Raw genomic sequence first — 25,739 nt, forward strand, 5'->3', positions numbered from 1 at the left:
TCTAAACAGTGCGAGAAACATGAGAATGAGCACCATGGAAAAAATCCCAGTTCCTGTTTTGACAGTTGTTCCTCGATCTCGCCCCTTAATGGCACGGCTGTCACGCAGTTTGCCGAGCACATAATGCTTCACCTCCGTGTGTGTGTGTCTGTCTGTGTCTGTGTTTGAGTGTGAGAGAGTGTGTGAGAGCCATTCGCTCAGAGACATCCTCTCTTTACCTACCGGCCTAATTATCTTTGCAAATTACCTGAAAAAGCACTGAGAGCTGCACTCCGAGAGAAACATTTGTGCTAACGCACGAACGCTGTGCCGATCATTAGCCCCACCAGAGGCCCTGCACGGGCCGACCTGGACCTGGACTGACTCGGATCTGTGCATCGATCTGCTGTCCTGTTCACATCGTGCGCTCGGCTTCTCCTCGAGAGACTAAAGAGGGGATCTGATGAATCTGCCGGGCCGCGGTGCAGGAAGAGCCGCCGGAACACTGCTGATGTGTTTTAAAGAAGGGGCTGAGAGGCAGCAGGAAGTGAGGGATACTCCGTGCGATTATACGATGTTGCTTTTTTCTCTCCATTGCGATGACTGCATTTGCCCACCGGGTGGCACTGCATACAAAGCTAAAGAACCACGGAGGAAAATGGTATGGGCCCTGCCTGTTCGCCGACCACTCAGATGTGACTTTTATAAACCTGGAGAAATAATAGTTGTTAGAAGTAGAGATGAATTTCAGGTTTAGCAGCCGACTCTCTGAGCCCCGGCCACCCCGATCTGACCTCTGAAGACCATTTGAATTCCTGGAATGAGTTCCACTTGGTAATACCTTCTTCAGGAAACCCAGTACGAGAGGTTTTTGAAGCTTTGAGGCAAGAGAAGGAATATAGAAGAAGAAAAGTGTAATCCGTTTCCTCTCTCTCCCTCCTCCGTGCTATTATTCGTATCCGAGGGCAGCAGGGTCTGCAATTAAGCTCGGATCTGAAATCCACCCCGGCTGGCGTATTAACGTTTTTGCCGAGAAGAAGGTCAGGCTGGTATTTGCAGAGACGGGCGGCCCTGGTTCACCGTTTCCATCTGCAAATTGGATAAGCGGGGCAGCAGCTGCAGCGGGGGTTGGAGCGTGCTCAGAGGCTGCGAGGCGTCCCGTGACTCCGTGTCCTGCGGCCCGCAGCCAACTGGGGGAGAGAAGGTCAATTCTTTGGTGGATTCATTCTGACCGAGATTGTTTTGGGTCTTTATTTCCCTCGTGAAGCGGCATCTTGTGTGTGAATTGAGCCTAGCTGTGGACAGTCACAGAGAGATGCAGGGACATTAACTATAACGGGTTATGTACGGATTCATATTTAAGAATCTGTAACGAGCCGTTGGGAGAAGGCATAATTGACGCAGTGGTGTGAGAACCCAGTGCCTGAGTACGTCTTAACCAGGGTTTGTTGCATTCATGTATTTGATTGATTAGCAAGATGAATCGGCCCATTACCGTCCGGCTTTTGGGATCTGTGTGCCGCGCGACCGGCTGTGCCGTTTGTGGGGGGCGGAGCGCACCAAAGCCGGCGTAAAACACGGGATGGATGGATAAACTCTGTTGGTGATGATGCTGCACAAGGCTTTCATTACAGGAAATCTTAAAATCGTTAAAACACGAAATTAATGGGGAGAATTAAACACGAATCTATTAGGAGTTGCCTTGTGATCATGTCAGCCTCCTTCTCGTCACTTAGGAGTGGGTTTAATAACCTGCGGACGGCGCGGCCACGACGCGGCCGATCAGACGGGCAGCGTCTCCCGAGATAACATTATTCCGAAATCTGTTCTTTCAGGTTATTAATACAGCTTTTTAAAATGAAGTCTGTGCAGAGAGTATTTTAAGAAATATGAACTGTCAGTGCCAGCGTCTGATCATAAACATTTGGGATTATATTTATAAACGGCGTAGAGACACACACACAATGCTTTCCACAGCTGTGCAAAATTATTCACTCCATTTATAAACGCTCTCTCCTCCGGGGCTCTGCAGGCACTCCCTGGCAAACAGATCGACTGTAAACGTCTCCCTCTCGGGAACAATTCGGTTTTCGGTGATCTGAATGCGTCCCTGCGTGGCTGTGAGGTGCGGGAGCCGTGCGCTGCAGGACCGGTCAGTCATTATGCGTGGGTGATGCCAGGGTTTCAGGACGTACTCCACGAATAAAAGGCACGGCCGTGTTAGAGCCGCTCGCGTCTGAATTCTCTGTGGTCTGTTGGCGTTTGGAGGCAGTGGGAAGCTGGGATGCTCTGTTCTCATCGTCTTGAAAGGCAGCGGTGACTTAAAACAGGAAGACACGAGCCGGAGAGAGTGTTTACAGTCTGAGACAGAGAGAGAGGTGCACGTAAACGGCCAAGACCTCACAGACGACGCCAAAAACAAACAAGAGGACGACCGCTCGAGTCGGTGTCCGGGAGGCTGCGGCCCCCCTGTGAGAACGACGGTGTGAAGCTGTCGGACAGCGTTTGCCGATTCCTCGCGTCCCGGTGACTGCCGATGGGCTGAAATGTTGTTCACAAGGTGACGGGCTTTATTAGGGCTTCGGCCTTGATGGGCTGAGAGGGCTGTGCTTTTCACCGGCAGGAGTTTCACAGTGATGGCGGCGCAGAGCGAGCCGTGTCCGAGCGCCAGCAGGGTGTCTCAGTCCTGGGAGGTAATGGCGGGTCACACAATTGTCTCACATTCTCTCTCTCTTCTCCCTCCTTCCTCTGCAGGGAGCAGCCCACTGGACAGCCCCCGAAACTTCTCCCCAAACACGGCGGCGCATTTCTCCTTTGTCCCGGCACGCAGGTGAGTTCACACTCTCTCTCACTCTCTCTCACTCACACACACAGCTGAACCTGATTAAAGCCAGAGTGAAGTGTGTGGATGTGAAGTCCGGGTTTATTAAAGCACTGGCACCACCTGCTGGAGCAGCGGCCCGATAGCACAGGGAAGTGGAGAGACGACGACTCCTTCATGTGAAGAAGGGAAACAAAGAGCACAATAGAAACACGCAGGGAGGGATAATAGGCTGTTGAGAGACGATGATTGAGCATTCTTCCTCCATTTGAATGAAAACGATTGTAGCAGAAGCGGATGGTTGGTGCTGGTTGTGTGAAGTGCGGTTGTGCGCGGTGCTTGTGTGAGCTCGCGGGTGCGCCAGGATGTTTCACTAACACTGTGTTGTTTCTCACTACAGTCACGGGCACAGAGCTGACAGGTAATGCCCCCCCACCCACCCCTGCATGCCTGCCCGCCCGCCCGTCTGCCTGCACTCCGCTGTCTGTGCTCTCTGGGGTTCTCAAATCAGACAAACCCCCGGTCCAGATCACTGGTCAAATCTTAATGAGTGACAACCCACTCCGGCCCCAAAATCTCACCACTTAGAGCCGAGTGGGTCTTGTGACCGCAGCGTCCCTCGCTGGGCGCCCCGGCCTGGTTAACGAGAGCCAATCACAGCTCTCCCGCTCGTTTCAAACATCGCGGGGTCTGAATGGGTCTCTGGCTGAGCGTGGGATCGTTTTGTTGAGTGTGCGTTCGTGGATGTATTGTTTGTCTGCTTGCGGGGGCTCGAGGGGGGTGTTTCCGCTTTACTGTCTTCTGCAGACTTCTCTTGAGTCGATTCATTTCGCCCTGCCTAGCGTTCATTTCCAAGTGAAGTCGTTTATTTATTAATTGATGTATTTCCTGTCTCTTCTGCCCGCCTCTCAGAACGGATGGCCGCCGCTGGTCCCTGGCCTCTCTGCCCTCCTCAGGGTACGGCACCAACACTCCCAGCTCCACTGTGTCGGTATGTCCATGCTCCCAGCATGCACCGGGGCTTCCTGGCCATAGCAATGCCCCTGCCGCTGCAGTCTGTAGTGCTTTCTAGCGTAACTCCAGCCCAGAGCGCCCGGAGACCCCCCACCCCAGACCCGAGTAACCAGATATGTTTGACAGATCCCAATGCTTGCCAGGCCGGGATCAGGGCTTAGGGGTCAGGCGTCAGCCGTGCCCCCCCCCGCTCTCCGCGCTCTCGCTCTTCTCCCCTGGTAATCCCTCGCTCTCTGCTTCTCACAGTCGTCCTGTTCATCCCAGGAGAAGCTGCACCAGCTGCCCTTCCAGCCCACGGCCGACGAGCTGCACTTCCTCACCAAGCACTTCAGCTCCGAGAGCATCACGGACGAGGAGGGCCGCCGCTCCCCCGCCATGCGTCCGCGCTCCCGCAGCCTCAGGTCAGCCCCCGCCCGGCCCGTCTGCACTCCTCCACTCCATTTGTCCACCTCTCCACACTGCCACCTTTCTACTCTTCCTACAACACGCACGCACAGGCAAGCAGATGCAGGCAGGCAGGCAGACAGATGCTCACACGCAGACAGACAGACGCACGCACAGACAGACACACGAGCGCATGCACGCACGCACACAGACAGACACACGAGTGCACGCACGCACACAGACAGACACACGAGTGCACGCACGCACACACACAGACAGACACACGAGTGCACGCACACACACAGACAGACACACGAGTGCACGCACGCACACACACAGACAGACACACGAGTGCACGCACGCACACACACAGACAGACACACGAGTGCACGCACACACACAGACAGACACACGAGTGCACGCACGCACACACACAGACAGACACACGAGTGCACGCACGCACACAGACAGACACACGAGTGCACGCACACACACAGACAGACACACGAGTGCACGCACGCACACACACAGACAGACACACGAGTGCACGCACGCACACACACAGACAGACACACGAGTGCACGCACGCACACACACACACAGACAGACACACGAGTGCACGCACGCACACACACACAGACAGACACACGAGTGCACGCACACACACAGACAGACACACGAGTGCACGCACGCACACACACAGACAGACACACGAGTGCACGCACGCACACACACAGACAGACACACGAGTGCACGCACACACACAGACAGACACACGAGTGCACGCACGCACACACACAGACAGACACACGAGTGCACGCACGCACACAGACAGACACACGAGTGCACGCACACACACAGACAGACACATGAGTGCACGCACGCACACAGACAGACACACGAGTGCACGCACGCACACACACAGACAGACACACGAGTGCACGCACGCACACACACACACAGACAGACACACGAGTGCACGCACGCACACACACACAGACAGACACACGAGTGCACGCACGCACACACACACACAGACAGACACACGAGTGCACGCACGCACACACACACACAGACAGACACACGAGTGCACGCACGCACACACACACAGACAGACACACGAGTGCACGCACGCACACACACACACAGACAGACACACGAGTGCACGCACGCACACACACACAGACAGACACACGAGTGCACGCACACACACACAGACAGACACACGAGTGCACGCACACACACACACACACAGACAGACACACGAGTGCACGCACGCACACACACACACAGACAGACACACGAGTGCACGCACGCACACAGACAGACACACGAGTGCACGCACGCACACACAGACAGACACACGAGTGCACGCACGCACACACACAGACAGACACACGAGTGCACGCACGCACGCACACACACACAGACAGACACACGAGTGCACGCACGCACACACACACACAGACAGACACACGAGTGCACGCACGCACACACACAGACAGACACACGAGCGCACGCACGCACACAGACAGACAGGCAGACAGACGCTCACGCGCAGACAGACAGACAGACACACACGAGTGCACGCACGCACGCACACAGACAGACACACGAGCGCATGCACGCACACACACAGACACACACGAGCGCACGCACGCACACACACGAGCGCACGCACGCACGCACACACACAGACACACGACCGCACGCACACACACACAGACACACGACCGCACGCACGCAGACAGACAGACAGGCAGGCAGACAGACGCTCATGCGCAGACAGACAGACAGACACGAGTGCACGCACGCACACACACAGACACACACGAGCGCACGCACGCACACACACGAGCGCACGCACACACACACACAGACACACGAGCGCACGCACGCACACACAGACACACGACCGCACGCACGCACACACACAGACACACGAGCGCACGCACGCACACACACACAGACAGACACACGAGCGCACGCACGCAGACAGACAGACAGGCAGGCAGACAGACGCTCACGCGCAGACAGACAGACAGACACACGCATGCACGCACACAGACAGACACACGAGCGCACGCACACACACAGACAGACACACGAGCGCACGCACACACACAGACAGACACACGAGTGCACGCACGCACACACAGACACGAGCGCACGCACGCACACACACAGACAGACACACGAGCGCACGCACGCACACAGACAGACAGACACACGAGCGCACGCACGCAGACAGACAGACAGGCAGGCAGACAGACACACGAGTGCACGCACGCACACACACACACAGACAGACACACGAGTGCACGCACGCACACACACACAGACAGACACACGAGTGCACGCACGCACGCACACAGACACACGAGCGCACGCACACACACACAGACACGAGCGCACGCACACACACACAGACACACGAGCGCACGCACGCAGACAGACAGACAGGCAGGCAGACAGACGCTCACGCGCAGACAGACAGACAGACACACGAGTGCACGCACGCACGCACACAGACAGACACACGAGCGCACGCACACACACACACAGACACACGAGCGCACGCACGCACACACACGAGCGCACGCACGCACACACACAGACACACGAGCGCACGCACACACACACAGACACACGACCGCACGCACACACACACAGACACGACCGCACGCACACACACACAGACACACGAGCGCACGCACGCAGACAGACAGACAGGCAGGCAGACAGACGCTCACGCGCAGACAGACAGACAGACACACGAGTGCACGCACGCACGCACGCACACAGACAGACACACGAGCGCACGCACGCACACACACGAGCGCACGCACGCACACACACGACCGCACGCACACACACACAGACACACGAGCGCGCGCACGCACACACACACACAGACACACGAGCGCGCGCACGCACACACACACACAGACACACGAGCGCACGCACGCACACACACAGACACACGACCGCACGCACACACACACAGACACACGAGCGCACGCACGCAGACAGACAGACAGGCAGGCAGACAGACGCTCACGCGCAGACAGACAGACAGACACACGAGTGCACGCACGCACGCACACAGACAGACACACGAGCGCACGCACGCACGCACACACACAGACACACGACCGCACGCGCACACACACAGACACACGACCGCACGCACGCAGACAGACAGACAGGCAGGCAGACAGACAATCACGCGCAGACAGACAGACAGACACACGAGTGCACGCACGCACGCACGCACACAGACAGACACACGAGCGCACGCACACACACACACGAGCGCACACACACAGACACACGAGCGCACGCACACACACACAGACACACGACCGCACGCACACACACACAGACACACGACCGCACGCACACACACACAGACACACGAGCGCACGCACACACACACACAGACACACGAGCGCACGCAGACAGACAGACAGACACACGAGCGCACGCACGCACAGACACACGACCGCACGCACGCAGACAGACAGACAGGCAGGCAGACAGACAATCACGCGCAGACAGACAGACAGACACACGAGTGCACGCACGCACGCACAGACACACGAGCGCACGCACACACACACACAGACACACGAGCGCACGCACGCACACACACAGACACACGAGCGCACGCACGCACACACACAGACACACGAGCGCACGCAGACAGACAGACAGACAGACACACGAGCGCACGCACGCACACACACAGACAGACACACAAGCGCACGCACGCACACACACAGACACACGAGCGCACGCAGACAGACAGACAGACAGACACACGAGCGCACGCACGCACACACACAGACAGACACACGAGCACACGCACGCACGCAGACAGACAGACAGGCAGGCAGACAGACGCTCACGCGCAGACAGACAGACAGACACACGAGTGCACGCACGCACGCACGCACACAGACAGACACACGAGCGCACGCACGCACACACACAGACACGACCGCACGCACACACACACAGACACACGAGCGCACGCACGCAGACAGACAGACAGGCAGGCAGACAGACAATCACGCGCAGACAGACAGACAGACACACGAGTGCACGCACGCACGCACGCACACAGACAGACACACGAGCGCACGCACACACACACACGAGCGCACGCACGCACACACACGAGCGCACGCACGCACACACACAGACACACGACCGCACGCACACACACACAGACACACGACCGCACGCACACACACACAGACACACGAGCGCACGCACACACACACAGACACACGAGCGCACGCAGACAGACAGACAGACAGACACACGAGCGCACGCACGCACACACACAGACAGACACACGAGCGCACGCACGCACACACACAGACACACGAGCGCACGCACGCACACACACACAGACAGACACACGAGCGCACGCACGCAGACAGACAGACAGGCAGGCAGACACGCTCACGCGCAGACAGACAGACAGACACACGAGTGCACGCATGCACGCACACAGACAGACACACGAGCGCACGCACACACACAGACAGACACACGAGCGCACGCACACACACAGACAGACACACGAGCGCACGCACACACAGACACACGAGCGCACGCACGCACACACAGACACACGAGCGCACACACACACACAGACAGACACACGAGCGCACGCACGCACACACAGACACGAGCGCACGCACGCACACACACAGACAGACACACGAGCGCACGCACGCACACACACAGACACACGAGCGCACGCACGCACACAGACAGACAGACACACGAGCGCACGCACGCAGACAGACAGGCAGGCAGACAGACGCTCACGCGCAGACAGACAGACAGACACACGAGTGCACGCACACAGACAGACACACGAGCGCACGCACACACACAGACAGACAGACAGGCAGACGGACGCTCACGCGCAGACAGACAGACACACACACACGAGTGCACGCACGCACGCAGACAGACAGACAGGCAGGCAGACAGACGCTCACGCGCAGACAGACAGACAGACACACGAGCGCACGCACGCACACACACAGACAGACACACGAGCGCACGCACACACACACAGACACACGAGCGCACGCAGACAGACAGACAGGCAGGCAGACAGACGCTCACGCGCAGACAGACAGACAGACAGACACACGAGTGCACGCACACACACAGACAGACACACGAGCGCACGCACGCAGACAGACAGACAGGCAGACAGACGCAGACGCACACTGGCAGCGCGGGACCCTCGCCCCCAGGGCTCTCAGCGGCTCTATCAGTGGATGAGTGTGGTGTGAAGTCATTGCCGGCTCTCTCACACAACAGCACGTGTGACTCACTCACGAATTAATCTCCTCTCATGCAGGAGGGTCGGAGCAGAGACAGCACAGGCACGCTAATCAAAACCGTGAAAATTAAGCCATCGGACTGCAATGTCACTGGGCCGCTGCTCCCTGGACACCAATCCAGCCGGCGCTCTGGTCTCGGCGGCCCGTAAACAGTGGCCCTAAATTTCCCTTTGTTTCCCCCTTGTCAGCCGCTGCCAGGGTCTCGGCAACTCAATTATCCGTGTAATTACTCGTCTGACGGTGTGAGCAAGTCTCCCAGCCAGGGTGTTTATGACCGCCTCACCTGTCGTGGTCAATTAGGCGTTTAATTTCCCCCGGTTGTGGTGGGAGCTGCCGGAGAGCCGGTTATTCACGGCCTCCTAGAGTCCCAGTGATCCGTCTGTTTGTCAGATCGTTTGTTTGTTCTGAGAATCAGTTGTCGGTTACATTTATCGGATTTATTTTGAGTGTTCTAGTGATCTAGTGTTGGTGTTAGAATATACTAGTGAAATATAATGAGAGGGAGAGATGGGAAGAGAGGGAGAGAGATGGAGGGACAGAGAGACAGAGACAGAAGGACAGAGAGAGACAGATTAGCCAAGGAAATGCAGCGCTGCTCTCTCAGCTGGTTAAGCCGTCTCTCCCTCACTGCAGTAATCTCCCATCACCTCTCATTCGTGTAATAAACAGACACACCCACACAACCCTGCCTGTTTACACGCACACGCACACGCACAGTGCGTCTTATTAATGCATTTACTTTCGCACTACGGCTGGTCTCTGTCAAGGACTCTGAAGGACTCTGTCAAGGTCGCCGGTGGAACAGGAGCTTAACGCATTAACAACACATAACGAGCCGTGTTGTGCTTTTATAATGACTCGTTAGCCTAATCTGTGCATTCCATCAATCAGCAGGGTTCCTACTCTGACTTCTCTTAGTAAATTAGTTTTTTAAAATATATATGCTTAATTGAAATTTAAAAAAGGACAATCAATCTTCTTCAATCTTGACAGTTATTATAACACAGCTTTGGGAAACAAATTAATCTCAGTCATCGCTGACCTTTTTCTGACATTTGCATTTGTTTTATTATTTTATTTATAGATATGTAGTAACTCTGGGACATGCCTGTGCATTGTGAGAATTTTAATTGCTGGCATTTTCCTCCTGGCTAATTCGTGTGCTGGGATGGGGGCCGTCGTTAGGAATACGATCGGAAACGGCACCAGTGAGGCTGACGTGCCGCGGCCCGGCTCAGTCGGCGCTCCGTCAATTAGGCCGGTAATTGGTCTGTTGAGCGGCTCCTGGTGACCGAACGCATTACCTCACCCTGCGGTCACGTGCAGCCCCGCCGGCGGTGACTCACTCCGGCAGCATCTGTCAGCGGGGTGGCGCTGGTGAGACTGCGCAGGCCGGCCCTCCCTCCCTCCCTCCCTCCCTGAGTCTGCACACGTCCCCTACGCTGACGACACCCTGCTGTTGCACCGGAGTCACGTCATCTGGGAAAGAGCCACCACACTTCACCGCACGCACCGCCGCGTGTGTGTGTTTATTTCAATACCATGAGGTCACCTGGAGATGAGACTCCCGTTCCCCCCGGCTGTGTGACTCTTCGCGCTCGCTGGGAATGAAAGGGAAAAGCAAACGTATTAAAAATAATAACCGCAATAATAATAAACCCAATTTGTGGCACAATTCCTGTCCTCCAGAGGGAGATCTGAGCTGTTACTACACAACTTGACAACTTTTTAGTCTTGGAATGGAATGATTTATTTTTCACCCTGGAACAGAGGAGACTACGTGGGGACTTGATCCAAGTCTTCAAAATCATGAAGGGCATCGACCACATCAGACCAGAGGAGCTTTTCCAGATCAGCAGGGACACACGCACCCGGGGACACAAATGGAAATTGGGCTTCAAGGCATTCAAGACAGAAAACAGGAGACACTTCTTCACACAGAGAGGCGTCACGATCTGAACAAACTCCCCAGCGATGTGGCTGAAGAGACAATGTGGGAACATTCAAAAACAGACTGGATAGGATCCTTGATCACTTAGTTATTAATGGACACCAAACAAGCACAATGGGGTGAATGGGCTCCTCTCGATTGGACACCTTGTTCTTATTTTTTTTTTTATGATAACACATGTCCCACTCTCCCCCTCCATCCCCTGGAAACAGAACCAATGTCCTGCTTCAAAACTCAAACAGGAAGTTGTGGGATGACCTTTAAAGAAAGTAAATAAATATACGTATGTGCTCTCTGTCCTCTCTTGTAGTCCCGGCCGGTCACCCATCTCCTTCGACCACGAGATCGTCATGATGAACCACGTGTACAAGGAGCGCTTCCCCAAGGTGAGTCGGACCCCCGGTTTCGGGCGTCTGCTGTCCCGAGGGACCGAGAGTCAGGGGCCCAGGGGGTGCCTGTGTCGGTGCCGGTCTCGGCGGTTCCTCTCCTAACTCTCTGTCCCCCGTCCCCCAGGCCACGGCGCAGATGGAGGAGCGGCTGGCGGAGTTCATCTGCTCCTCCGCTCCGGAGAAGGTCATGCCGCTGGCCGACGGGGTGCTGAGCTTCATCCACCACCAGGTTATCGAGCTGTCCCGGGACTGCCTGGACAAGTCGCGCGAGGGCCTCATCACGTCCCGCTACTTCTACGAGCTGCAGGAGAACCTGGAGAAGCTGCTGCAGGATGTGAGTGTGGGGTGGGGTGGTGTGGGGGTGCCAATGTGCGGTCTCTCGGACCCGCCGCTCCGTTTCCAGTTCTCCCGTTGACTCGGCACGTGTGTGCAAAATCCTACAACAGTGTGTTTGTGGCAGATATTGGACCGGTGTGTCTCTTATCAACAAGGAATGTTTTTTCAGAGTTTTCAAAGACACGCACACACATGCACACACACTGACAGACACCCAGACACACAGACAGGGACACACTGACGGACACAGACAAACAGACACAGTGACGGACACACACAGACACTCACCCAGACACACACGGACACTCACATAGACACAAACACTCACACAGGCACACACACACACACACACACACACACAGACAGGAGCATCTGTTTGTGCCAGTATGGATGATGTACCGTTGGAATACAGAGGGGGGCCAGATTCCTTCAGACTTGTCACAAATCTATTAGTCACAACCCTGGCTTTGTGTGTCTCTATTAGCTCAATTACAGCGCCCAGGGGCTCACAGCCAAGTTATCGCTCCCATTGGCCCGAGCGCGGTCCCGGGAGGCCGGGGGGGGGGTGGGGTGGTGATTTTAATTTCACGGCCCAGCACTCGCGGTGACAGATGAGCCTCCGCACGGGCGGGGGGGGCGGGGGCAGGTTGTCTTTAAATGATCCCACCGCTGTCTCCTGTGTGTGTGTGTGTGTGTGTGTGAGTGCAGCGCGGGGCCGGCGTCAGTCACAGAGAGGAAAACAAAAAGCCCCGCAGTGGCAGTCGAGGAGCGAGCGTGACATCATCACCGGGGGGCGGCTAATTGGAGCGTTTGTGCCGGCAGCGGCGGCGGGTTCGGCTCGTTTCGCGGTACGAAGCGCAGGATGCTACGGGACCGGGGGGCAGTCGTGGGGTAAACGGAGCAGCCGGTGAGATGTCGAGGGTCTCGTGGCAGCGGCGCCTGGAGGAGGAGGAGGTCCTGCGCGGCGTGCCGGAGCACCGGAGCCGGAGCACTGCTGCAGCCGACAGCCCCCCAGCTGAGGTCTCTGCCTTTTAACGGCTTGCTTGTGGTTTTTGCCGACCTCTCCTCTTTGCTTTTAACGACGGGATGTTCGTTCCTGAGACGGACTGCGTTTTTCCAGAGAAGTTTTTACTCTAAAGCATATTTTAAAAAATAAAATAATCTTAAACATCAATTAAATAGCAACACGCGCCGTTAAGAAGTGTGCGCATGTTTGCCTGCATGCCCGTGTTTATACGCACGTGTGTATCTGCATGTTGTGAGTGAGAGTACAGTTGTGAGGATTCGCGTTTGTCCACAAATTCGAGACTGAGACTGGATGTCAGACGGCCTTGAGACCTCGTTTAGTTTCGGCACCGCGGCTGATTTCGGTGTGGGTGTGTGTGTGTGTCCTCGGCCGTGTGTGGTGCGTGTCCGTGATGGGCTGCCCCCTCTCTGGCTGGAGCTGCGGACGCCCGCGCTGTCGAGAGCGAGAACCGCTGGAGCTGATCTGAGCCTGTCAGCCTTAATATTCTCCGCTCGTGTGTCGGCTGTCCCGGAGGAGGGTGGGGGGCGGAGGGGATCTTCCTAAGTTTGCGTCCTGGTCCCGAGAGAGACCGCCGCTAATCAGCCGATCACATGGGCTGATGATGTCATCCCTGCCGGCTATTGAAACAGGTGGGGTGTCATCCCAGAGCCAGTCCTGAACCCACATCGAGGCTCTGGACTGTGCCGGGATGGGATGCGTGTGCCCTGGTAACGCTGCGTGTTGTTGTCGTGTTTCAGGCTCACGAGCGGTCCGAGAGCGCCGAGGTGGCCTTCGTCATGCAGCTGGTGAGGAAGCTGATGATCGTCATCGCCAGGCCGGCACGCCTGCTCGAGTGTCTGGTAAGAAATGGCTCCTCCGCTTTCTCCTCCGCTGTGTCCCAGAGTGGCTCCTTAATCAGAGCAAACCGAATGGACTTTTTTAGTTTTATTATTCCCTGTGAAGCCGTTGGCACCCCCCTCAGGCATGCTGTCGCGGTGCCGGGGATGTGGGGGGCACAGCGGGGATGCCAGAGCAGAGCCGAGCCAAGAGTGGACCTATCCAGAGCCGGCGAGTGAATGATGACAGGAATGACAATATTAAATTAGGCATGGTTTGGAAAAAACTATAAAAACAGCCCATGTGTTCCAGAACCATATTGCTGCCAACAGGGACTCCCGGCGAGATTGATGCGGTGCTTCGTGGTTTTACTGCCTGCCTCTCACTCGGGAGACGCAGGTGTGAGTGATGACAGGGGAGAATGTGTTCTGAACATGCCTCTATCTTCCCCTCCCTCTCTCTCTCTCTCTCTCCCTCTCCCTCCCTCCCCCGCGCAGGAGTTCGACCCCGAGGAGTTCTACCACCTGCTCGAGGCCGCGGAAGGTCATGCCAAAGAGGGCCAGGGCATCAAGTGTGACATCCCGCGCTACATCATCAGCCAGCTGGGTCTCACCCGGGACCCCCTGGAGGGTGAGTGTTACATCTGCTCAAGGATTCTTTAAGTATAAGAAGCACATGTTAGAGGCCCAGGTATTTAGACAAATTGTCCTCACTGTGGACTGCCCTGAAGGTTAAAGTGCAGCCCTTCAGATGCTGTGGCGAGGGTCTTTAGGTGGAGAGATGACCGGTGGGTTACAGGACCCTCAATATAGACGCACACACTCCCTCCCTCGCTCCCTCGCTCCCTCGCTTGCTCACACACGCCTTCTCTCTCCCACACCTGTGCAGAAATGGCCCAGCTGAGCAGCTACGACAGCGGCAACCCGGACACGCCGGAGACGGACGACTCGGTGGACGTGAGTATAGAGACATTCTTCTCTTCTGAATACAAAAATAACCGAAAAGCGCGTGTCCCCGGGGCGGGGGGTGTGGAAGGCGTCGCCGGCTCACAGGGTGTTTTGGGTTGCAGGGCCGTGGCGCTACGGTCCAGACCAAGAAGGCGCCTCGAGAGGAGGACTTCGAGAACATCAAGCTCATCAGCAACGGAGCATACGGGTGAGCGTCTCCGAGACCCCCGAGCGGGGCCCCCCGAGTCACACTGCACTGTGCTCACACAGACACGCTCACACACACACACACGCAGACACTCTCACTCGCAAGCTCACACACACGCACGCAGACACGCTCATACACACATACATGCACACACGCTCACTCGCACGCTCACACACGCTCACACACGCAGAAACGCCGGTCTTGAAAACGTCTCTAAAGCTGCTCGGCCGGTCGTCAGTGACGGAGTGTGCCAACGCACTGACCTGCCCCCCCCCCCCCCCACAGCGCGGTGTTCCTGGTCCGGCACAAGGAGACCCGGCAGCGCTTCGCCATGAAGAAGATCAACAAGCAGAACCTCATCCTGCGCAACCAGATCCAGCAGGCCTTCGTGGAGCGCGACATCCTGACCTTCGCCGAGAACCCCTTCGTGGTCAGCATGTTCTGCTCCTTCGAGACCAAGCGCCACCTATGCATGGTCATGGAGTACGTGGAAGGTGGGCACCGATCGGCGCTCCTTCACGCCACCAGGTCGTCTTTAGCGGCGCCCGTTGAAAATGGTCTTACTGTTGTGTGTCTTTTGCCAGGCGGCGACTGCGCCACGCTGCTGAAGAACATCGGGGCCCTGCCAGTGGACATGGCCCGGTTGTACTTCGCCGAGACGGTGCTGGCGCTGGAGTACCTGCACAACTACGGCATCGTGCACCGCGACCTCAAGCCCGACAAGTAAGGCAGGGCGGGGCCGGAGTGCACGCCTGTACTGCTGGTTTTAGATGTTTGCCCACAGGTCTGGGGCCCCCGATCAAGGGCCCCCCGTGTGCCACGCCACCCGGTTCTGACTGTTCACCTCTCCCGGCAGCTTGCTGATCACCTCCATGGGCCACATCAAGCTGACGGACTTCGGCCTCTCCAAGATCGGGCTGATGAGCCTCACCACCAACCTGTACGAGGGCCACATCGAGAAGGACACCCGCGAGTTCCTGGACAAGCAGGTAGGGCCAGCGAGGGCCACGTCTTTGCCGGAGCCTCTGCCTCTCTGTGGTTGTACTCGTCCCGTCAGTCACGGTGTGCTGTCGATCGGCAGGTGTGCGGCACGCCGGAGTACATCGCCCCGGAGGTGATCCTGCGCCAGGGCTACGGCAAGCCGGTGGACTGGTGGGCCATGGGCGTCATCCTGTACGAGTTCCTGGTGGGCTGCGCGCCATTCTTCGGAGACACGCCGGAGGAGCTGTTCGGACAGGTCATCAGCGGTCAGTGTTGGATTCTTCTCCCTTCCTCTCCTCCTCCTCCTCCTCCTCTTTCCCCCCGTCTCGTCCCGCTCCTCTCCCCTCTCTGCTCACCATCCCCTCTCTGTCCCCGTGTCTCCAGACGAGATCATCTGGCCCGAAGAGGAGGAGGCGCTGCCCCCGGAGGCCCAGGACCTGATCTGCAAACTTCTGCATCAGAACCCGCTGGAGCGGCTCGGCACAGGTGCGGCCCGGGGCCCGGAGGGACGGGGGGGTCGACGGAGGCTGACGATCAAAAGGCACGGATTCAGATTTCAGTCCCTGACAAGCGCTTGGCGCGTCTCTGTCCCCATGTCGGTCTTGCAGGCAGTGCCTTCGAGGTGAAGCAGCACCGCTTCTTCACGGACCTCGACTGGAACAGCCTGCTGAGGCAGAAGGCCGAGTTCGTCCCCCAGCTGGAGTCCGAGGACGACACCAGCTACTTCGACAGTGAGTCCCGCTCCGTCGCCGTGCTGAGTGCATCCGCTGCAGGGCCCACGCTGTGTCCTGCTGTACCGCACTGATCTGCACAGTAAACCCACTGTCCTGGACACTGCCTGAGCTGAGCACTGTCTCTCTCACTGTCCTGGACACTGTCTCTCTCTGCTCTCGACTGTTTGACAGTAAAACTGCACAATGTTTTTGGGGATATTTACTTTACATCTCTCTCTCTCTCAGCTCGCTCAGACCGGTACCATCACTTGGACTCGGAGGAGGAGGAGGACACGAACGATGACGAACACGTGGAGATTCGCCAGTTCTCCTCCTGCTCCCCGCGCTTCAGCAAGGTGAGGCTGAGCGCCAGACAGAGAGATGGACGGACTAAATTAGAGTTTTAGACGCCTGTGTGTGACGGACCGTGTTATCGTGTTGTGCCGCAGGTGTACAGCAGCATGGAGCGCCTCTCTCTGCACGAGGAGAAGAAGACCCCCCCGCCCACGAAGCGCAGCCTGAGCGAGGAGGGCGGAGACAGGATGGACAGTCTGAGTGGACTGAAGTCCCGCGACCGCAGCTGGATGGTCGGCTCCCCCGAAATGTACGTCACCGGCATCCCTTTAATCGCTCTTTGTGTGAGACCTGTGTGACCGTTTTGTGTGTGACCTGTGTGTTTGTGCGGCAGCCTGCGGAAACGCCTGTCGGTGTCCGAGTCCTCGCACACGGAGAGCGACTCCAGCCCCCCCCTGACGGTTCGCCGGCGCTGCTGCTCCGCCATCATCGAGATGCCACGCTTCGCCATCTCCGCCGAGGATGAGGGGGTCAGGAAGGGCCCCGCACCCCCCCCGCCGGCCTCCGCACAGAGCCGCGGGGCCCCTCGGGGGGACGAGCTGCCCCTGTCCATCCCTGAGCAGCCTGTGGAGAGGGAGCTGCGCCTGGACGAATCGCCCACCACGCCCGGCTCCGCCGCCAGCCAGCCCAACCGCGCCGCGCTGACCCGTGAGTTCCGCCCCGGTGTGGCCCTTACAAACACAGCCTGACACAGACCTGAAAGTTGTGTTAACGGGTGTCGTGTATCCCCCCCCCCCCACAGGCAGCTCGGGTGACGTGTCAGAGCGATCTCGGTGTAACAGCTCCGACGGCCCAGACGGCACCAGGGCTATCAGTGACCTGGCAGCCCGGCGCGCCCGTCACCGCCTGCTGTCCGGTGACTCGCTGGACAAACACACCGCCCGGCCGCTCAACAAGGTCATCAAGTCGGCCTCGGCCACCACGCTGTCCCTCATGATCCCCTCAGGTCGGTGTTCCGGCTTGTCCTCGGGTCCCGACACTGCGGCCCTCCTCTCCCCCGGCCCGGTGCGAGTCTCACCCGTCTGTTCCCTCTCTCCCTCTCCGCAGACCACCACGCCAGCTCCCCCCTGGCCAGCCCCATGTCCCCGCACTCGCTGTCCTCCAACCCCTCGTCCCGGGACTCCTCGCCCAGCCGCGACCTGTCCCCGGCCGTCAGCGGCGTCAAGCCCGCCATCGTGATCCACCGTTCCGGCAAGAAGTACGGCTTCACCCTGAGGGCCATCCGGGTCTACATGGGCGACTCGGACGTCTACTCCGTGCATCACATGGTCTGGGTGAGTCGGTCCGTCCGCCGAGCTCACAGCGCCGCCACACGGTGGGGTTCGCTACTGCAGGGCCCGATTGGTGTTCACCGGCACCCAGCAGCGACCAGAGAAGATGTTCCAACCAAGCATCGGAATTAAAAATCTTCCCTTTTTCTTTCTCTTTCTCTCTTCCCCGCCTTTTCATCCCTCTCTCCCTCCGTTGGGATGGCCAGCACGTGGAGGAGGGCGGCCCGGCGCACGATGCGGGGCTGCGGGAGGGAGACCTGATCACCCGCGTCAACGGCGAACCGGTCCACGGCCTGGTGCACACCGAGGTGGTGGAGCTCATCCTCAAGGTAGAGATGTGACCACAGGACTGACCAAACGGCAGGGCAGGTCCGGCTGTCAGGAGCCGGAATGATTCGAGTCGCCCCTCTTCCCAAACCCCGGTCCGGTGACTGCCGTAGGACCGCAGGGTGAGGGCGGTGATGTTAGGCTACGGCAACTTGTTCTGGTTAACCAAGTCTTGACTCTCTCATCCCTCCCCCTGTCTCTGCCAGAGCGGGAACAAGGTCTCCATCTGCGCCACCCCCTTCGAGAACACGTCCATCAAGATCGGCCCGGCCCGCAAGGCCAGCTACAAGTCCAAGATGGCCCGCCGGAACAAGAAGACCAAGACCAAGGAGGGCCAGGAGAGGTGAGGCCGGGCCGTGCGACTGCACCGCGGTCCCGGGGGCCAAACAGGCTCTCGGTCGCTACGTCGAGATCTTAATTGAACTCATTGACTGAGTTACACTCAGCTTACACAACGTTGCCGAAATTCTCCAATTATGCATTCAGTTAACGGTTAAGTGAACGGGTGTGCTGAGGATCGTTGTGCCGATTCTTCCTGTGATGTCTGTCTGTGTCTCTCTGTCTGTCCAGCTCTAAGAAGCGCAGCTCCCTGTTCAGGAAGATCACGAAGCAGGCCTCCCTCCTGCACACGAGCCGCAGCCTGTCCTCTCTGAACCGCTCGCTGTCCTCTGGGGAGAGCGTCCCGGGGTCCCCCACCCACAACCTGTCCCCCCGCTCCCCCACACAGGGGTACCGCTCCACTCCCGACTCGGCACACTCCGGTACGGCCCGCCCGTCTGTCTGTCCCTTCTGCACGGGTGGTCAGTGTTTCAGAGACCTCTAGTTGCGGCTGCCTCTGCTGGTCAACTCATCTCTGTTTTCTTCCTTTTCTCTCCTCAGTGGGGGGCAACTCGTCCCAGAGCAGCTCCCCCAGCTCCAGCACGCCCAACTCCCCGGCCAGCTCGGGGCACATCCGGCCCAGCTCCCTGCACGGCCTGGCGCCCAAGCTGCAGCGACAGTACCGCTCCCCTCGACGCAAGTCCGCCGGCAACATCCCCTTGTCCCCGCTGGCCCGGACCCCCTCGCCGACGCCCCAGTCCACCTCCCCGCAGCGTTCCCCGTCCCCCCTGCCCGGCCACTCCCTGGGCGGCTCGGGGGTCTCGCAGTCCTTCCCCGTCAAGCTGCACTCCTCCCCCCCACTGGTGCGGCAGATCTCGCGGCCCAAGAGTGCGGAGCCCCCCCGCTCCCCGCTGCTGAAGCGAGTGCAGTCGGCCGAGAAGCTGGCGGCCTCCCTGTCCTCCTCGCCCTCCCCGGCCACCGTGGCCGACAAGAAGCTGCCCACCTCGGCGCGCAAGCACAGCCTGGACATCTCGCACGCCGAGTTCAAGAAGGAGATGATGCAGCGCGACCCCAGCCTGCAGAGCCTGCAGGAGTCGGCCGGCGAGACCCCGCTGAGCAGCCGGGCGTCCCCCGCCGAGAAGGGCTCCCTGCAGAAGCACTCCTCCCGCAAGCTGGGCCGCCAGGAGACCCCCGACGTGGGGCTGGGCTCCGGCAAGAGCAAGCTGAAGGACAAGCTGTCGGCAATCCGGCAGGACCGTGCAGAGAGGCGGGAGTCCCTGCAGAAGCAGGATGCCATCCACGAGGTGGACTCCTCGGAGGACGAGACGGACGAGGGCTCGGAGGACAGCCAGGATGGCAGGCGGGTGGGCGGCTGGGGCGACGGTGGCCGGAAGAGCTCCGCCAATGACGACGACGCCTTCCTCCCCCCCGGCCTGGGCCCCCGAGGCAGCCCCGGCTCCTCCCTGTCCTGCTCCCCCCCAGCGCCGCCACAGCTGCTGCAGCAGGCACACAGATCCATCCCCCCGCAGACCACCAAGCCGGATCCCCGGCGGGTCATGGTGAGCACGGCAGAACAGAAATCCTGTCCGGTCAAAGCGCCGGCCCCAGAGGGTCCCAAAGCTTCAGATCATACAGATGCCGTCGTTGCCCCAGTGAGAGCCGGGGCCCTCGAGAGCCGCTCCACTCCTGTGCCAATGCCGGTCCTCCAGGGCGCCCAGGGCAGTCTGCCCGACACCTTCTCCACCCCCGGCAGCGCCTTCACGTCGGTCAGCAAGGACTCGTTCCAGAAGTCGGCCCCAGTCAGCAGCACCGTGGCTCCCGGCGTGAAGGACTGGAAGAGCCCGGCGAAGCTGCTCCCAGAGCCCCGGAGTGCAGACCGAGCCCTGAAGAGCGGCAGCGCCCCGGAGCCCAAGCCTGGCGCCCCCACGGCTGACATTCCCTCGGGGGGCACCAGCAAGGAGCAGAAGGAGGCCGACAACAGGAGACAGGCTCTGAATGCCGCCACTGCCACCCCCCCCACCGAGAGCGGAGTGGACAAGGTCCCGCAGCTGGTGTCCCAGCTTGCCACGGTGGCCAAGAGCGTGCTGGGGCCGGTGAAGCTGAGCATCCCCGGGGCGAAGGAGGCTTTCGAGAAGGCCAAGGACCTGCGGCCGGAGGACAGCAGCCAGCAGCCCCGGAGCAAGGAGCCGGGCCAAGCGAAGAAGGAGATGGGCCGGCCTGACACACTTAAAACCGCCGCCCCCTCGCGGCAGCTCCCCGGCCCCCCGCCGTCTCGGCCGTCCCCTCCCCGCCAACCGCCCTTTAGCACTGATGTACCCGCTCCCCAGGTGAAGACCCCCGAGCTCCCGGAGGACAGGAGGAGAACCGCCGCTGCCAAAGACTGCGCCCAGCCCCCAGCGGTAGCCCCCCCGTGCCAACAGGAGGGTGCCCGGCACAGGGATGAGCCCCCGCTGCCGGGCCGCCCCCTGCAGGCGGCAGAGCAGAAGAGGAAACCGGACGCGCAGTTGCCCCAGAGAGCACCGGCGCCGCCGCAGGACAAAGCGTTCAGAAAGACGTAGCGGCGTCACAGCGGCGTGCCGAGACCGAGAGCCTATTGGGAAACAGACTGAACAGAAATAGAGAGACGCTGATCTGACAGACTGCATGCTGGGAAAAAAAAACAATAACTTTATGGAACACTAATTCTGAGAGAACCGATGTTCAGCTGTAAACACGTCTGTGTGACTTCAGACACACTCCTCAGTTCCATACCGCTGCATATGTTTTTGTTGTTTTTTTTGTTGTTTTTTTTTCCAGGAGAGCGAGTGACCTCGGCGCTTCTCTCCGTAACCGGCAGGGCTAGAAATAAACCGTGTGACTGATCTGGTCTGTGCCGAGAGAGTGGGCTTCTCACACACACGCACGCACACACCTTGATTTTGCCGTGTCTCTGCGCTGGGAGACTGTCTGAGCCCGCATCTGTCCTCCAGGCAATGGAGCAGGTTGTGCCTTAACGAACTCAATATCTCGCTCCCGCCCGCATGTGTTTTTCCCCCCCGAGAGAAACGTACGGTTAAATTGATGTATTTCAGCAATAAAAGTAGCGTATGCTTAGCAATTTGTATAAATTACATTTAAGTAAATAATAAAAAAACAAAGCCTGTATTGCCACTTGTTCACACGGCACCACACGCACGCAGGAAAACAGACTGAGTTTCCCGCCTCGTGTCGAGTGGCTCCATCGTGCATTTCATTAGACGAAGAGGAGAAAAAACTCTCCGCAGAAACTCCTGTAGTTCTCTAGACCGACTGAAACCGCCCGCATCGACTCGCTCACCGCCCAGAACCACGCCAGCTCTCCGCGATGGCCGCATGGCACCGTCTTCGCTTGCCAAGATGTCCGTTACCGTTTCATTGGCACTCCTGTCATAGTTAAGTGTGTGTATCTATATATGTGTGTGTTTTGAGTGTTGTAGTAGGAGTAGTGTGCTGCTCAAAGTCTTGTCCTGCCTCACGTGGCTGTGAGAGACCCATGTTTCCTCCGAGGGAGCTAGACCCGGCTTCATGCGGCTCGACTGCGGGGTCCCAGTGCCGGCTCTCGTGGGTTCAAAACTACACATCAGTGCTTAGGGGGATCTATTGAGAAGTGCTCGGTCATTATCGTATCCACTCCGCAAACATTCGCCGTTTTGAGATGTTGATATTTGTACGATTATATATAAATATATGAACGTTTTTGTGAAAAATAATAATAATAAAAAAAAAAAAAGTTTGTACTGAAATAAGTAGCCAAAAACAGCGATGATTTGTACTTGTCGTTTTGCAAACATGAGCCACTTCGTTTGTTTACGGTCTACAATCCCGTCGATATACTCTGTTAGTTGAAGGGCGGGGATATCACATTGAAATACGTTTTCTTTATTTCTAGCCCTGCTCTCCCGTTTGCCACTGTTTGTTTCAGATCCGTTTCAGAGTGTACTTGAGTGTTTTTGTATCTGGACCAACTTGCTGTGTATCTGTGTGTTGTTTACTTTTGTTCTCTCTCCCGTCGCTAGCAGGTTTCACTGTGTACGTGTGTGTGCGTGAGCGTGTGTCCCCTGTGGATTTCCCGCCCCCTGTCGATCGAGAGAGACCCGCGTTGTGAGTGTCGAGTGCGTCGCACCGGACGCACGTGTGTTTCAGGGTATCTTCTCCCCCCCGTTGCTTGTCGGTGTGCCGGTGTGTGATGTTGGGAGGGTTGATGGCTGGAGACTCGCAAACTGAACCCTCCAATCGGGAAGGCATTCGCAATCCCTGTACTCCAAATCCCTTCTGGCTGTGAAGTAAACTTTCTCCAAAAACACTCTTGACTCCCTGCGTTGTGTTCATCGCTAGCCCCGGTCCAAACACGGGTCCCTGTGAGACTCCTCCCTCCAAAGCTCGAGTCCCCGACCACTACGAGGCCAAACCCGGCACTGGCCACCCAGTCCTGTGAAACACTTTTTAAGATAAGAGTCCTGATCTCACTGGCGGCCCCCTGGGGTTTGGCACCTCTGTAAGGATGGAAATAGAGGGATGGTTCGGCCCGTTTTAGACTTCCGGTTGAGTCGCGGATGCCCAGCTTTAGTGTGTGGCGATCAGTTGATACGCAGCTCTGTGAGACTGAGAGGAAACTCCCACAATACACTGGGCACCTCTCCGTTGTCGTTATCTGAGCCCAGGGCAGGGAGAGACGGGCCGAACGGGTCGGTTGGTCACATCCTGCTTATCTAAATGAAAGGCAGATTGTGCCAGAGCGAAGAGAGAGATGGGGGGGAGAGGGGATACAGACACCTGACCCGGTTATAACAGCACGGAAATATAACTGCAGTTGAATGGATCAAAGGAGGAACGTGGTTCTGAACGTCAGCGGCATCCCGAGCGGGAAACTGAAGCGGTTCGTTTTACTTCCCAGAAATACTTTATTCCTTTTAAAAGTCGAGGAAGTTCTCACTGATCATTGAATCATATTTTTTATATTACAATTTGCAAAAACAGGAGAAGGAATAAAGCAATAAACAAAGCCAAGTTAAACTGAAATCTGTTTTTTAAAACGATCGTAACGGTCTTCTTTTTCCACACCGCCGGACCCCCGAGAGACCCTCTCAAACCGAGAGAGAGCAGCTGCTCGGATTCATTGATTTATCAGCGTAAACCCGTTTGATTTTGTTCCCTTCCCCCGAGGACGATTTTATGATTGTTTTAAGATGCCAGTTTTGAATCTTAACCAGGGAATAATTAAATAAATAGTGTTGAATTGAAGCAGACTCCTCTCGCCGGCCGCCAGAGCCGTCGGTATTGATTTAATTAGCATCTCTGGATCGAGAGAAACGGCTTCCCGAGCACGTTCGCATTCACAGACCCCGCCAGCCTGCAGCTCTAATCAGATGGAGAAAATTGCTTCCCCGTGTTGGTGTTATACATTCTTTAGTTTTACTTTTTCCTCTTCTTCCTGGTTAATGAAATCGGCACCATCGGCCCCCGGGGCGGAACACACAGACCGTACCGCGGTGGCGAGACGGTAAACGACGGCTGGCAAACCGCCTTGCACAGACTGTCCTCTCCTGCTTTTCCAGAAAGGGGTACAGAGTCAGATTCCTCACAGTCATTCCTTAGGCGATGTCTTGCACGTTTCGTTTTTAGTGTTTTTAAGATTTTACTCCTGTTACTGCAGCGTTCACGGGTTTAATTGCACGCTATTTTTTATTTTTTCTCTCTGGAATTAACTCTGGACTCCCTGAGTGTGTGGTTATGGTTTAAAGACTCGCACAGCCCCGGTGTGGGAAAGTTTATACGAACATAGAGAGAGAGCGAGAATAACAAAATAAAGCGGTTTCGTATGAACCGTGAGATGAATTTACAGATCTGACTCCCTGCCAGTGATTTGTTACGTAGCCGGAGGTGTGACATGACATCCAGGAGGGTTATGCTAAGCGGTCAAAACTCACTGTGCACCGTCGTTGCGTGGATTCATCATATCGACTCCTGGATTCGTCTGCTCGTAATTAGAAGATGAATCTATGAACCGGAGCGGTGGTTCGGCTCAGAACTCACTGACCACTGGCCTATTGGTCTCTATTAGACTCTTAAAAAAATTAATAATGGATATTTGAGATGCATGAGGTTCAACCAATCTGAGAACATGGAACACAGTCATGTAGTTCCCCCTGTAGAAACACACACACACACACACACTTTTTTTTCTTTTCAGCGTAAACCGCAGTTTCTCATGGCCACAGCCTGCTTTTAAAACAAGACAAATAAATTAAAAGTTTCTTGAGATGATTAAATCCTCACCCCTCATGTTGTTTCCCCCCTTCAGGACACTCTCTCTCTCGTGGGGCGTTTCTAGTGCGTTGTCTGCAGCAGGTGACGTGTAGACGGTGCTTTCTAGGCGAACGCACTTTGTACGCTGCCCCCTGGTGTGTGGGAGGGTCTCTGGCACCCCCCAGCCTCCATCCGCTTCTTCTCTGGCCCGACCTCAGATCCACAGTCCTCAGTCTGGACCGAGGCCGGAGAACAGACCTCTCG

At 57.4% G+C, this 25,739-nt stretch overlaps 1 protein-coding gene across 6 annotated transcripts in view; it reads left to right on the forward strand.

The window, feature by feature from the left end:
- mast2 (microtubule associated serine/threonine kinase 2) overlaps positions 1 to 23,532 on the forward strand; it is a 91,927-nt gene extending 68,395 nt beyond the window's left edge. For 4 of the 6 annotated variants that reach the window (XM_066692432.1, XM_066692433.1, XM_066692436.1 and 1 more), the window contains 25 exons: positions 2,734 to 2,809; positions 3,201 to 3,221; positions 3,713 to 3,791; positions 4,061 to 4,215; positions 11,835 to 11,910; positions 12,038 to 12,247; positions 14,014 to 14,115; positions 14,590 to 14,722; positions 14,981 to 15,048; positions 15,162 to 15,247; positions 15,533 to 15,741; positions 15,832 to 15,970; positions 16,104 to 16,236; positions 16,329 to 16,494; positions 16,613 to 16,714; positions 16,837 to 16,959; positions 17,188 to 17,297; positions 17,391 to 17,545; positions 17,630 to 17,943; positions 18,038 to 18,241; positions 18,343 to 18,569; positions 18,773 to 18,895; positions 19,100 to 19,236; positions 19,464 to 19,654; positions 19,773 to 23,532. In XM_066692432.1, the coding sequence (XP_066548529.1) occupies positions 2,734 to 2,809; positions 3,201 to 3,221; positions 3,713 to 3,791; positions 4,061 to 4,215; positions 11,835 to 11,910; positions 12,038 to 12,247; positions 14,014 to 14,115; positions 14,590 to 14,722; positions 14,981 to 15,048; positions 15,162 to 15,247; positions 15,533 to 15,741; positions 15,832 to 15,970; positions 16,104 to 16,236; positions 16,329 to 16,494; positions 16,613 to 16,714; positions 16,837 to 16,959; positions 17,188 to 17,297; positions 17,391 to 17,545; positions 17,630 to 17,943; positions 18,038 to 18,241; positions 18,343 to 18,569; positions 18,773 to 18,895; positions 19,100 to 19,236; positions 19,464 to 19,654; positions 19,773 to 21,769 (5,336 nt within the window). In that variant the 3' untranslated portion in view covers positions 21,770 to 23,532. The remainder of the gene's footprint in view (positions 1 to 2,733; positions 2,810 to 3,200; positions 3,222 to 3,712; positions 3,792 to 4,060; positions 4,216 to 11,834; positions 11,911 to 12,037; positions 12,248 to 14,013; positions 14,116 to 14,589; positions 14,723 to 14,980; positions 15,049 to 15,161; positions 15,248 to 15,532; positions 15,742 to 15,831; positions 15,971 to 16,103; positions 16,237 to 16,328; positions 16,495 to 16,612; positions 16,715 to 16,836; positions 16,960 to 17,187; positions 17,298 to 17,390; positions 17,546 to 17,629; positions 17,944 to 18,037; positions 18,242 to 18,342; positions 18,570 to 18,772; positions 18,896 to 19,099; positions 19,237 to 19,463; positions 19,655 to 19,772) is intronic. The other 2 variants (XM_066692434.1, XM_066692437.1) reach the window with 1 other exon arrangement.
- The last annotated feature ends 2,207 nt before the right edge of the window (positions 23,533 to 25,739 follow it).

The sequence above is a fragment of the Amia ocellicauda genome, chromosome 19 (assembly GCF_036373705.1).
Source record: "Amia ocellicauda isolate fAmiCal2 chromosome 19, fAmiCal2.hap1, whole genome shotgun sequence".
NCBI lineage: Eukaryota > Metazoa > Chordata > Actinopteri > Amiiformes > Amiidae > Amia > Amia ocellicauda.